The sequence below is a fragment of the Olea europaea genome, chromosome 7 (assembly GCF_002742605.1).
Source record: "Olea europaea var. sylvestris chromosome 7, O_europaea_v1, whole genome shotgun sequence".
In the NCBI taxonomy this organism is placed as follows: Eukaryota; Viridiplantae; Streptophyta; class Magnoliopsida; order Lamiales; family Oleaceae; genus Olea; species Olea europaea.
Window position 1 is genome coordinate 15,033,175 of NC_036243.1, and position 14,446 is coordinate 15,047,620.

A 14,446-nucleotide genomic window follows, 5' to 3' on the forward strand; every position below is an offset into this window, starting at 1 on the left:
TTTAGTAAATTTTGATAAAAGTTGATGAAATATGTAGTTGAAAAATTGTAGGTTACATGAAATATGCGGTTAAATTTGGCTATACATAGATAAATTAATAGAACTAGTGCATAATTAGTACGTAGGGTACTGAATAGCCTTGTACAACCTGTAAAACACGATTTCATGTAGCGTGTTCACTAATCATCTGAATTCTTATATTCTATTACAATGTTAAGTCCCTATTTGATTTAGCTAAAAATCAGATTGATAAAAATTGATTAAAATTGTGAGTATCATAAAATGTGTGATTAAAATTAATTATTGATTTCAACTTAAATTTTTGTCAACTTTTTTAATTAAATGTGAAAGCGTATGTGGCATATGATCATAAAAAGAATAAAAAAGTACCTAAGTTAAATACAGCCGGAGTAGTTTTGGGCAAAGAAAGAGAACATTAAGTGCATGTTTATACATAGAACTCGACAAATTTTTTCTTTAAATCTTGTCTGTTATTTTACATTTAACCTTACTAAACAAGCCATAAAAATATGCACTTTTTCGTATATTTATTTAGGGTATATACTGTATGACACGAAGATATATTTTCTGACAACTTTCAAGAGTACGACAATTTGTTGAGAGAATAATTCTGCAATCCTATGTACCTGTTAATATCGTCACAGAGATATAAGGTTAGGTGGATAGAGATCTCTGGAAGAGGTAAACGAAGAGCCAATTTCTAGTGCATCAGAAGGATTAGAAAGGGTCTGAGTTTTACTTGAACTAGGTTTCAAGTCTTCAAACTTCTCTCTGAGTGATTGAAGCTTCAATTCATCTTCGTAGATGCTTGGATCTATCTTAAATTCCTGAACATTTATATATCCTTCAAGCATGCCACAGACCATGGACATTGGAGGCCTTAGGGATGGAGATGGATTGGTGCACAATAGAGCAACTTTGATCGTTCGTTTTGACTCGTCCATATTGAAATTTGAACCCAACCTTGTATCCACGAGCTCCATCAACCTTCCTTCGTTCTGCAAAATCGTAGCTTGAGACGAAAGGCTATTGCGTGAGACCTTTCTTCGTGGACATAAGAACGAAAAATAGGTTAATGAGATAAAACTTCATTATCTGATTTGGAGAAAATACAAAAATCTTACCCAATCAAGAAGGCAAATGAAACTTTCACTGGGTCGATATTTCATGTTGCTCTTTCCAGAAACAATTTCTAGTGCAACGACGCCAAAACTGTACACGTCTGCTTTGTAGGTTAAGTAACCCCACATTGCATATTCTGGAGCCATATACCCACTACAAAATGAAAATGATCAAATGCATATTAGCACAAGCTTTCGCTCCTATTTCTCAAATAAACAAGCTCAAATTTCAAATGTTGCACGTGGATGATTTGAATAATAATTTAGTGTTGCAAATGTTGTGATAGTAAATATTCCAAAAGACTTTAAACTGCTTTCATCTTGTTCAAGTTTGTATAAAAAGTTCAATTGTAAGTAAATAAAGTGAATTTTTCAATAAATAATTATTTTATTGGTCAACTAAAAATGGTGAGATGAAGAAAGAGAAAAAATCTCACATGGTCCCTGCAACTCTAGTGCTGATGTGGGAGTTATCATCCTCATCGAGCTTAGCTAAACCAAAATCGGAAATCCTTGGATTGAGGTCTTTATCAAGAAGAATGTTGTTAGGTTTTATGTCTCTATGAACAATTTTCAATGTGGATTCTTCATGCAAAAAAGCCAAGCCTCTTGCTATACCGATACAAATTCTTTGTCTGGTTGGCCAGTCCATTTTTAATTGCCTTTCCTCTGGTCCTGTACTTGATAATACGATTCAATTAAGTGTGTGCATGGATTTTAAATACTAAATTTGTATATTAGACAAGATTTTAAAGAATGCATAACGCAGGTACAAATTCCAATTACCATATAAAGCGCGGGCAAGGCTATTGTTTTCCATGTATTCATAAACCAGCACTAAATGGCTTCCCTCAATGCAACATCCATACAATTTTACGAGATTTGGATGCTGTAAACCAGAAATCATGCCTATTTCATTCACGAATTCACGGTTCCCTTGCTTTGATTTGGAAGACAGCTGCTTGACAGCAATTACACTACCATCCAACAGTATACCCTGCAAATGAAGCATTTATAGTATCACAGACATGCACGCATATAGAAATGTTAGAAAAATATAAGCGCGAAGGTATAGACAAAGTATAAGAGAGAAAAGTTGGAAGTTAATATTTCTACATACCTTGTAGACAGATCCAAAACCACCTTCCCCAATTTTATTTGCAGCATCAAAGTTGTTTGTGGCGGCTTTGATTTGTCTAAAAGTAAAAAAGCCAGTCCGCAAATCTAATCCCCTTAGTTCTGGAAAAGAACAATTTTTAGATGTTGAATTCATTGTAAGCTATATAGTTAAGGATTCCACCATCTCTCTTTTTCTCTATACAGTACACTAGAATATGTTCTAGTTTTTCTTTGATCTATTGCTTGTCCATGGTCACATCACCACGAGAAAATTATTTATCCAAAATTTGAGAGTAACTTCCATAGATGTCATGTGATGCATTACTACTGTAAGACTATCCATAAAATTATATACGACAATTCAATATTTACATTCTTGCTTAAATACTAAGAAAGGTCTATTTGTTTACCTTCTTCCCTTGAGATCCTGCCTCCTATATAGCCTTTCCACCAAGAAAAAATAAGAATAATGAGAATGAAAAAAATTGCCAAAGCTGTTACTCCTGTTGGGATGAAAATATTCGTTCCTCCGGACGGAGGCTTAAAATCTACATAATGAAAGAAATAAAGAATAATTGTTACATGGTGTTCAGTTTGCTAGCTAGCACCAGAAAAAATCACATAAAGGAATTGGTATAGGAAATTTGAGAACAATAACAAGTGAAAAAGAACGATAATAGATTAATTAATAGAGTACTAATTTAAGTGCCAACAACACCTGAGTTTTGTCGCTTAAGTTGCAAAAGATTAGTGGTTGTGCAGATAAAATGTATATTTTCTCAAATAAATCGATAAAAAAAAATCTTAAGAGAGATAGAGGTGTTTTGAGGATAAATTTAATGGTATTACACAGACTATCTTACCAGATTCCACAGAAATGGCAGATATCAAAGGGCCATATACTGTTCTGAAAGGGATGTCTATTGATCCTTTCCCAGAATAGTAAAATCGGATATCCAAAGTTATATTCTTAACCGTCGCATTAAATGGTTTTTTCACAGCTTTAGCAACTCCTTTCGCTTCCTTCTTAATATCAAAATCTTTCAATTTCAGTTCATCCTGTATTATGTTGAATAAGTTTGAGTCAAATCGCAATAGTAAATAGCACCAAAAAGAACTGTTTATTTATTACTTGACCTGGATATAAACGTCAAACATCCGTCTCCCAAGACTCTGGAAAGAGTTATCATCTCTGAAAACTATCTCTGCAAAGTGAAGTGTCACAGTGTAGTTTCCATTTGCTAAGCAACGCCCGTAATAAGTGAGAGATAAAGGAGATAGACGCGCATCTGTATAGAGTTCAGAGTCCTTCATTTTCAGCACAGATACATTGTTGGCATTATAGTGATTCTTGAACGAGGGAAACTGTCCTGTACTACTAGCTCCCCAGTTCTCTTTTGAGTGAACAAATTGAACTGAACCTCCTATTTGTACATCAGCTTCAAATCTTTTGTTGCCAACAGTAACTTCCCCTCCACCACAATTTACATAAAAGGAATACCAATCTGTGAAAAACCAAAGCATATTAAGTTTTTTAGAACATTTCCAAAAGATTCTTTAAACATAAAATATTCTCTATTTTAAAGAATCAAGCCTTAAAGTTATGTTTCAAGAGACTCTTTAATTTAACATTTTAATTTATAGAGAGTTTGACTCTCCAAATTTAGAGAGTCAAACACGCTCTTTATAATTTAATGCATTTAAAATATTTCAATTTTCAGTGAAAAATAATATAATAATTTAGAGGAAAGCTAGTGAAAATAAAAGACAAGAAAAAAATAATAAATATTTTTTTGAAGTAGTAAAATTAAGTATTATATACAATGTTTTGAAAACTGGCCAGGACATCGACCCGGAAAAGAATAAGGGTCAAGGGTAGAAAGGTTGAACCGGGGTCGAACCGGGATTGAAGCGTATGCTATAACTAAGTAAATAAATACACCTAAATAATAAAAATATTATAACAATTTTGTTAACAAAATTAGTATCACTAATTCAAACTAAATATAAATCCACATTTGTCAATTAGATTTATTATCTTATAATTTATTTTAAAACTTCAAAAACTAATTATTAATATGTCCAAAATAATTTGCTTTGTTCAATTGAAATTGTTTGTACTTTGGGGACCATGATTTTCATATAATGTAGAATGAAGTAGATAATTAAACATTTTTTAAGAATTCAATTGGCCATAGACCCTGTAACTTTTATAATTATAATTTATCTCACAGTTGACCATAGAAAATATGGAATTTTTTGAAACTAGCTGACCACTTATCCAACGGCCCAAGTCCTAACTCTATCCCACATCGGTTGAACAATGAAAAGGTGCGAGAGGATTCACTTTTAAAAGTAGCAACATGCTGTGTTCAATAAAACAGGCCTGCTACCATTGCAATTGGGCCCATTAAGCAAACTTAAAATCAATTTTTGAATAATAAAATATATAAAGTGCAGCTTAAAGGAACCGGTAAAATCGTGTCCGGTTTTACGTTTTGCAGTTAACCGGACGGTTCGAAGGTTTATTGACCGGTTTTTAGTTAATAGGGTTAATATGTAGTGACCGGATCGGATTTGAGGGCGGTTCATGATTTTTTGGGTTGAACCGACCGGTCAGGTCCGGTTTTAAAATTATTGATTATATATAAAAAACTTGTTGAAGTACTCAAAAATTTTTACTCCCTAAATTTAAATGTTTTTTTGTCGTTGGAGCTCATTCCATGATCTTAGAAATGGTGAATTTCGGGCTCAGTTTTTAATTATATTTCTCTACCAAACAACCAATCTGCACTACTCCAACCCACAATCAGTATATTCATCTCGATTTCTCCTCAGTCTCACCTACAAAGAATAAGGTAATGGTGATGATTTGTAGGCCACGAAGGCATGGGAAAAACAACGAAAAAGGCAAGAGAATGGACCAAAATACACAAGATGAAGGCACTGATTTTCTCTCTATATGGCTGCTGACTTTTCCAGGAAGAAGCAACCATATTTTTCCTCATTTTCATAAACAAATCATACACTAATGGCAAGGGGAAAAAGCAACATATATATAGGGTTAGGTTAGGCTTTAGTTAGACCAATAAGGGTTAAATGAGCCAAAATTCAAAGTCATCCAAGAGGTAATATCTATGGGCTGTGAGTAGCTTTAATTTCTTAAGCTACTTCCTACGGTCCATATGGTTTTTAGGTCGCGCTTTTAGACTTAATTGTTGGTAACAATTTCACTCATCGGCCAATACCTATGAAATTCAATCTGACATTTACATCATAGTCAAAGATTTATTAGGTAGCAAAACTCAACAAATCTTCACCTTTATACCCAATCAACTTACAAGTAATCAAATTACAAAGTTAGTACTTACACAATCAAAGTAACTAATAAAATTGGAATCACAGGCTTTACCTCGTGTTTTGGACCCAAAACACATACCATACCAACTTTATGTACTCGCCAGGGCTATGGTCTTAAACAAATACCCAAGTAGAAGTATATAATAACAGTAAACAATCAAGAGCAAATAAATATACGATGAAGATATAACATAAGATAATACACAGATCTTTTCAAAATCATATTCGCACAGAACAAAAGATTAACACCAAGTTAATCAACAAACGATCAACATATATACAACAAATGCATAAATGACCACATGAAAAGATCTTACCACACTTATCCTATCCCATTTTTGTTCCCCTCTCATTGCTCACCATGTTTACTAAATTGATTATTCAACTCATGTCTAACAAGTAAATCACAATAGGTCATAAATTCGTGGGATAATCCTATATCGCCATATCATTTTTCCAACCTACGTGGGGTGGATAAATGAGTATCCACCTAACATAAGTGATAGAAGTGTATCTTTTACACTCCACATGATCATGATTTTCTCAGATAAAGAATTCCAACATTTAATCACATTTTCACTCGTGATCAAAATGTCACATCTCACATTCCTGGTACAAACCATCAATGCACCCCTAGTCATCTATACTTCACCTCACCAATAGACACACAACACAATTATTGCTAATACATCCTAACCCACTATGCATGCAAACAATTATACCAAATAATCACATTGCTCTCAAATTCATACAATGGCACATATTAAACACATAGAAATGTCATATAACTATGCAACATAATTAAGCAATCACACACACATGCAGAAATGATTACACACATATGCACATGCAATAACTAGGTTTACTCTCAATAAACCTCACTACGATTATCACTCGACCTTATAGCCATATTCACCTCACCTCACCTCTCATCTTACCCTTTTGCTTATCCCTTTTTTGGGACAATCTCTCACAAAGTGTTCCGACTTACTAAAGCTGTAACATTGGTTACCACTAGACTTATCCGAACCTTTAACCTTTTTTTTACCACCCTCATCACTCGAGTCACCACTTGAATCACAACTGTCTTGATTTCTTCCCAAATTTATTTGTTTAAACTTCATTTTACTCTTCATTATATATAACTCACAACTCCTCTTATCCTCCTTTTCAGTCTTAATCTCTATTTTCTTATTGTTAAGAGAATCTATGGCAATATCGGGTGTAAAGATGTCCCTTCCATATTTAATTGCATTCTTAACCTCTCTATATGAATCATGTATTGAATTAAGTAAAATAATGGCCTGATACGTTTCATACACCTCCTATCACAGTTAAAATTATATTGAACGAGCTTCTTAAAAACATCTAAAAATATATTGAACGAGCTTGGCAAGGATTCATTTTAAAATTGAAAAATCTTTTGAGCAGACACAATTTATTAGGAGTAGACTTAAGTAAATATAAATCCTCCAACTTTTTTCAAAGTTTTTTAGTAGAATCAAGTTTTTCATTTTTTCTCAAAATAGTGTCAGATAGGTGTAAAATAATTGATGTGTAAGTAAATTTATCCTATTCTTCTTTTCGTGCTTCCATCAAATTTGCTGAAAATTTGTCATTTATGACTTTTGAAACTTTTTGTTGAACTAAACTTTCCTTCATTTTTTGTTGCCTAATAGAAAATTCCCCATTCTTATTGAAAATTTCAACTTCGAAATGTGATGACATTTTGAAAAATAGAACAACTAAAGTGCACAAATATGTCACACAAAGTAATCATAAGGGCGCACTATATATCATTATAGATTCCCAGGGTTTCGTGAGACTTGAGATCTCCGTATCAAGGAAATGTTCAAATGGGTTAATTCTAGGCATTCTAACAGAATAACCAATGTAACACGAAGGTATATCAACAAAAATTTAGTTTTTCACACAATCCAGTCTCACACAGTGACTAAATGGCAACTAGAGCACAAGGATAATTATCAACTTACTATCCAATTCAACACTTCAAATATGGCAAGTAATGCCTAAATTTCTAGCACAATCAATGGTTATCGACATGGTAACCCCTATCCTGAAATAGAAATTTAAATTGGGATAAGCCAATAAATCAGAATGAACCAATCTCAGTCCATAAATAGTGAGAGATGCGAATTTACACTTTTGGGCCACCACTACTTGCCATAAAGTCTCCATCAATCGCAGAAATCAATCAACCATGATCGAATCCCGAACACACGAAGGATAAATTTATCCAGATTCCACTGTATAAACGGAAACAGAAAACTAATAACATCAAAATGTTAGGATTAAATTACCTGAAGAGACCTCTATCTGAAACCTTCGCATGCGCCCTCAAGCGCCACCAACAGCCTCTGTGCATGGGATTCATGCACTAGCCACTCTAGCGCGCCTTCACTTGCACGTCACACTAGTAGTCTCCATTTCACCAAACTCATTCTGGTTTGATCAGAAATCATGAAAACAGCCTCAATTTTTGTGTAATTTTCTAGACAGTTTTCCAATCTATTTTCTGCTTCGTTTCAGCCAATTTTCCGTCAAATTTTCGAGCCAAATCTATTACTTGAAGCTTTGATACCAATTTTTGAGGAAGCTTTCTCCAAGATCTTCGAAACAGTGATTTTCGGGCTCAGTTTTACATTACTTTTCACTACCAATCAATCCACACACTCTAACCCACAACCAATTTATGCACTCGGTTCCTCCTCAATCTCACTCATAAATGACAAGATAACGGTGATGATTTGTAGGCCACAAAGGCACGGGAAAAATAACGGAAGAAAGCAAGAGAAGGGACCAAAATACACAAGATGAAGGCATCGGTTTTCTCTCTCCATGGGAGCCTATTTTACATGAAGAAGCAACCATGTTTTCCCTCTTTTTCATACACAAATCATATACTAATGGCTAGGGTAAAAAGTAACATACATATAGGGTTATGTTAGGCTTTAGTTGTGCCAATAAAGGGTTAAATAGGTCAAGATTCAAAGCTATTCAATAGATAATATATATAGGTCGTGAGTAGCATTAATTTTTAAGCTACTTCCAATTGTCCATGTTGTTTTCGGATTGAGCCTTTGGACTTGATTGTTGATAATAATTCACTCATTGACCAATGCCTATGAAATTGAATCCGATGTTTACATCGTAGCCCTAAATTCATTGAGTATCAAAATCCAACACTCTAAATTGTAGAATATGCTCTTGAGTGTAAAAAGACAAAAGTGCTATAACTATATACGATATATAACATTACTATTGCATTCTTTTTGTTTTTAGTTTTCAACTTGAGTACAAAAAATGATATTGCAAACGTGATGGTATACTACGCTTGGATGATGAGATTCGAGTAAACAATCAAGGCTGAGCTTGTAAAACGAAGTACTTACCCTTTGAACAAGGAGTGAGGCACTTTCCATGTTCTCTGTATCAAGTCATATGGCAAGGGAGCATATTGAATAATATGATATACAAAGTTATGTTTAGATTACAATAATCTTATCTACATAAGAAGCAACTTAAAAACTTACAAACTGTTTTCTCCACTAAAGCTTCTGAACAAGTTTCTGATGCAGAAAGAAAGGGAAAAAACAAATTGAAGCTATGAAAAATATACAGAAAGAAAGCATACAAAGAAAACGAAGAAAAATTGGGGCTTACATATTGTTCCTGCAAATTGATGGATCAGAAGTCTCATTGAAGTTATTGTAAGAAAGATCTACGTGGCTGCAAATGCATTTAATATCTCTTTAAGAACTTATTTCAATCCTCTAAAATCAATGAAAGAAAAGAACCCATAAATTACATAGTGATAGATGTCCAACAGTATGTAGTAACTAAAGTAAAAATGAGATTCTTTTCGAACTTATGAGACTAGTCCTATATCTTAAGGTGAGCTTCAACAACAAGATGGCAATTGTATATCTGGCTATAAAGATGTCAATAGAGGTTCTGAGAGAAACGGAGAAATTTCATTTCTGTATAAATTTGAGGACATCGTCATTTATGATGGACAATGCTACTATTAAATCACATAGATAATTTTATAGACGTTAAATAATAAGAAATATAGAAGTGAACTTACAGTTCTTCACTTATGCTTTGGATCCACTTTAGAATTTGCCCACTAAGAAAGTTACTAGTCAGAAACCTAATCACAAACATAAAATCCAAATGAAATCAAAATTATACATTTAGATTACAGAACAAAACATCATGAAAGAACAGAAGTATAGCCTAGTAGAGTATATGAATGACGCTTGAACACTAAGGATTGAATATGAACTGGACATCCTTAAGTTTGGTTACAGTAGTCCTTATTACTTGTTTTGGAAATAAAAAGTAGGATTTAGGATATGAACACGAACAAAGTCTTCCATTATCACGCTGCAATATATGACAGGTGAATGACAGACCAAAGCTTTTGTACAAATCAATTGAATAATATCATACTAATTCACTTACAAGTTCGTTAGAATTGGTAGGCGATCAAAATCTGGAACCTCTCCTTTTAAGTTGTTAAAGCTCAGATCTCTGTGAATACACCACATGAACATCTTACGACCAAACGCATATTTTCTCAGCTTAACAATATAGCAGTGCATAGTTATCATAACATAGAAAAGTATACCTAAATTTTGTATGATATCCAAAAAGAAAGAAAAAAGATGGGCACAAAAGCAATGGAAGCATAGGAAAACAAACAAAAATTACAGGATTTTGTAATGTAGGTCTTGGGAAAAACTAATGTGGCAAGCTCTTGGATGGTACAAAACTTCACAATCTGAAAATGCACATGGAACGTCCTCTATATTTTTCCATAGCTAGGTCTCCACCACAAGTACATATTTTATTACAAGCAGTAGGTTTTTGTGGCATGGAGTACAACAAATTCGTGTTTTTGGTCACTATCTTCAACAAGTATCAATATAAGAGTCAAATATACTCAATGATAATCAATAATACTCGATGTCCTTCAATGTGAGATGTTCTCTTATTATATAAAATTAAATTCACAAATAAATATGGTAGTTATCAATTATAATTATTCATTAATGGTAACTTATTAAATATGGTAGTTTTCCTTATATTTCACTGACATCCCCTCTAAAATCTCAAATTGATGCTTATTAATTTGCAATCATAAGTTGACGGTGGCGACATTGCTCGTGCCCACGAAAAAGATATCCAAATCAAAGTAATCATCTACGAAAAATTGTTACAACGAGAGAGCAAGAACAATAAATAGTACAGAAACATCCAAAAACTACCTCAAGAATATTCCAAAACCACTCTAGAGAGTTCACAGGCCAAGAAGAATTTCAAAAAGAAATTCATGAAGTGTACCGATCACATAATGAGATCGGGAGAACTCAGTCAAATACATAATTAGTATTCCATCAAAATCTCTAATGGACAATATATCGGCCAAAAAATTAGTAATATATCGTTGTCGGGACGCTATAATTGGAAGAAATATCAGAAAACAGCCTACACAAAAAAAAACCCCAAAGATGATCTGAAAACCCAAAACTCTTGCTCGTCACTCGAGCAACCGAAGCTCCTCCCATGTCTCTCTCATCCCAATGACCCATCAATATGATTGCCAAGTTCCTTATTGGAAGCAAATCAAGCCACATCCATGTCGCCCACAAAGAGAAACCGCAATTTATAGCCCAACTGCTCACAACCCGTAATTACCTTAGCCCATTTTTAATCAAGTTATACCCTCACGTCCAAAAGTCGAGCCTACTTTCAACAAATCCCTAACCTATTCAAAAAGCCTAGAATAAAATACTCCTTATTCAAAATTGTTGAGGCCCATAATCATCCATTAAAGTCTTCAAAACCTAACCCATTCATCAAATAATAACGACGTCCAAACGAACAAAGCAACAGGCCCACCTACAAATCCATGACTCAGTGTCTTTTTTTATCCCATTCACTTAAGAATCTTCAGATCACTGCTAAAAATCCATGAATTTTACTCTCAATAGTAACACTTCCTCTCTTTAATCTGACAGTCTTGGATTGAACTGATACACATTTTTTGCGCAAATCTACATAGTCACATTCACAGAAGTGTGATTGTGTGTGAAATGGCGTGTGAAGGATTGTAGAAAAGTAATGGGGTCTAGGATAAAAATCAAATTCCAATAAGAATTCTCTCTGCTTCTGATGATAAAGATATGTTGGCTGGTGCTCCACCTCAGAATTCCCAATCATTGATGAGCCTCTGCACCTCAGAATTGCTAGCATTCAACGAGAAATATGGTGCTCCATGGTCGAATAATAGCTCTCTCTCATCTTCAGCAATTTCTCTGCATTGAGAGATCCGACCCTTGGGTCGTCTAGTGGACTACTGGACTCAAAAATGGTGACTAAAATTTCCATTTCTTCTAGAATCAACTGTTCCTGAAATCCCATTGCCTATGACAAATTGGAGGTGACGCTTTACATGTCAGCAACGGCTGCGAGTAAGCTTGGTTCTGTTCAGTTCATAGCAATTTACAAGATCGAACACAAGGAATATGGATAGGGTCCATAGCAGCGGGGGCAAACTTTTCCTAATCTTTCTCTTCCAATTAACTTTTCCCCCTATATTGTTGGAATTAATTGAATTTGATTTGGGTTTAAAATATTAAATGTAATATTTAATGATATGGGCCATTGCAATTAATTTGGGTGAATTGGAAAAGTCTCCAATATAGGCCCATATGTTGATAAGCCCATTTTAAGTGTTTTTTATATGGAAAGGAGTCCCACATCGAAAGTTTACAAGAAAACAGTCTTGTTTATATAGTGGGTTGTGTGAATAATATATAATTTAACATGTTACCTACCACTTGGCTAACTTTAGCTAGCCAAAGGCTAGCAAACTAGCCAAAGGCTAGTCACCACTAGAGTGGTGCTTCGCACCACTAGCACTGCTCCCCGGACCCGGTCCCGGCACGCGCACGTGCACGTCGCAAAGTACGCATTGGGCACTTTAGAGGTGCACTTGGTACTTGGCACGTACGCATCGTCGGAGGAGCTGGGGAGCCTTATAGTTTTCAAAAATGGACTCGTGGTTCGATGAGGTGGCAGCACAAGGCTCGGTGAGTTGGCATTCTAGGTGGCGCACTAGTGGTCGGCATTCTAGGTAGCGCACGAGTGGTAGGTCGCGTCCCTTCATCCTGCATGGCGGTTAGATGTACGTGTGGTATCCGCATGGCTGTGACTGTTCAGAAATTGGTGAATAGGCATGATGAATGGACACTTCACTTCATGGTTCAATCTGGGCCGTCAGATCATAAAAATAGTGCGATCCAATGGCTAAGACGAATCAAACCAAGTGGTGCACCAGTTCCTGAAATGTCACACACCTGTTCCATGAGACACTTCAATCTCTATAAATAGGGACCCCCAGATTCGTTTTTTGATACACCAAATCAATTACGAATTCAATTGATTTCTAAATTCTTCTCTCTCCATATTCTTCTCCAAAAAAAAATCTCTTATACTTCCGTGGTTATTCCGTTCAAGTATGATCATTCATTGGTTCGACCGACAAGGTTGGTATTGTGTAGTATCGACTTTGGAAGGAGCGTTGTATCTTGGGAGACAGACGTTCATAATCCCGTTTGCACTTTATTGTGAGGCGAAATCTGTCTTAAGGAGATTTGCTCACTTTATTAGCATACCTCGCTTCATTTACTGTTTATTTTTCTACTTATTTTATTTCTTCTTTTGATTGCGTTCGTCGAATTTTCGACAACAATCTTAAGACAGACTTTTTATTTTCTCATTTCTTCTACATTTCTATTATTGATTATTTTCTGTAAGTGTGGTTTTACAGAAAATGGCTAGTACATCAAATAATAATACTAGCGCTGTGATTGGTACTGTTGAGAGCAATACTAATGCGGTGATTGCGCCAAATTCAGGTTCCAATCAATTTGTCATGCCGCCGGCTTCACAATATGAGAAACCGAAAAAGTTCAATGGCACGGATTTCAAACGTTGGCAACAGAAGATGCTATTCTATTTGACAACATTGAACTTAGTAAAATTTCTGCGTGAAGAATGTCCTGCACAAACATCGGAGAATGCTACTGCTAAAAATACTCAGTTAGCTATTGAAGCATGGAAACATGCAGATTTCTTATGCCGTAATTACATTCTCAATGGATTAGATAACACTTTATATAGTGCGTATTGTAATTACAAGACGACTAAAGAACTGTGGGAGTCTCTTAACAAAAAATACAAAACTGAAGATGCCGGAATGAAGAAATTCATTGTCGGCAAATTTCTAGATTTCAAGATGACTGATTCAAAGACAGTTATGAGTCAGGTTCCAGAGATACAAGTTCTACTTCACGATATTGAAGCTGAAGGTATGACTTTAAGTGAATCTTTCCAAATAGCTGCGATGATCGAGAAACTACCTCCACTATGGAAAGATTTCAAAAACTATCTCAAGCATAAACGCAAAAAGATGACGATGGAGGATCTAATTGTTCGACTTCGCATTGAAGAAGACAATCGGGCTACAGAAAAGAAGAATAATGTCCGCAACATGGAAGCAAAGACTAACATGGTAGAAGACTCGGGGTCTAAGAACAAGAAAAGGAAGTGTTCTGGCTCATCTATGGACAAAGAAAAAGTCAACAATACAAAACGATTCAAAGGCAACTGTTATATTTGCGGGAAGCCGAGATATCAAGCTAAAGACTGTCGAAGCAAAAAGAAGGATACGCAGAAAAGGAAACCGCCCCAAGCCAATATAACCGAAGTGGATAAAATTTCTACGGATGTTG

The 14,446-nt window shown here is 34.9% G+C and overlaps 1 protein-coding gene across 7 annotated transcripts in view; it reads right to left on the reverse strand.

Annotated features, from left to right (window-relative positions):
* Positions 1-431: 431 nt before the first annotated feature.
* Positions 432-14,446, reverse strand: part of LOC111397127 (probable leucine-rich repeat receptor-like serine/threonine-protein kinase At3g14840) — a 27,471-nt gene continuing 13,456 nt past the window's right edge. For 4 of the 7 annotated variants that reach the window (XM_023023876.1, XM_023023878.1, XM_023023874.1 and 1 more), the window contains 13 exons: positions 10,110-10,178; positions 9,730-9,795; positions 9,306-9,371; positions 9,176-9,211; positions 9,035-9,069; positions 3,399-3,766; positions 3,125-3,320; positions 2,672-2,809; positions 2,263-2,381; positions 1,929-2,139; positions 1,580-1,817; positions 1,146-1,296; positions 432-1,061 (listed from right to left, as the gene is read on the reverse strand). In XM_023023876.1, the coding sequence (XP_022879644.1) occupies positions 660-1,061; positions 1,146-1,296; positions 1,580-1,817; positions 1,929-2,139; positions 2,263-2,381; positions 2,672-2,809; positions 3,125-3,320; positions 3,399-3,766; positions 9,035-9,069; positions 9,176-9,211; positions 9,306-9,371; positions 9,730-9,795; positions 10,110-10,178 (2,095 nt within the window). In that variant the 3' untranslated portion in view covers positions 432-659. Of the gene's footprint in view, positions 1,066-1,145; positions 1,297-1,579; positions 1,818-1,928; positions 2,140-2,262; positions 2,382-2,671; positions 2,810-3,124; positions 3,321-3,398; positions 3,767-9,034; positions 9,070-9,175; positions 9,212-9,305; positions 9,372-9,729; positions 9,796-10,109; positions 10,179-14,446 lie in introns of all 7 variants that reach the window. The other 3 variants (XM_023023877.1, XM_023023879.1, XM_023023881.1) reach the window with 3 other exon arrangements.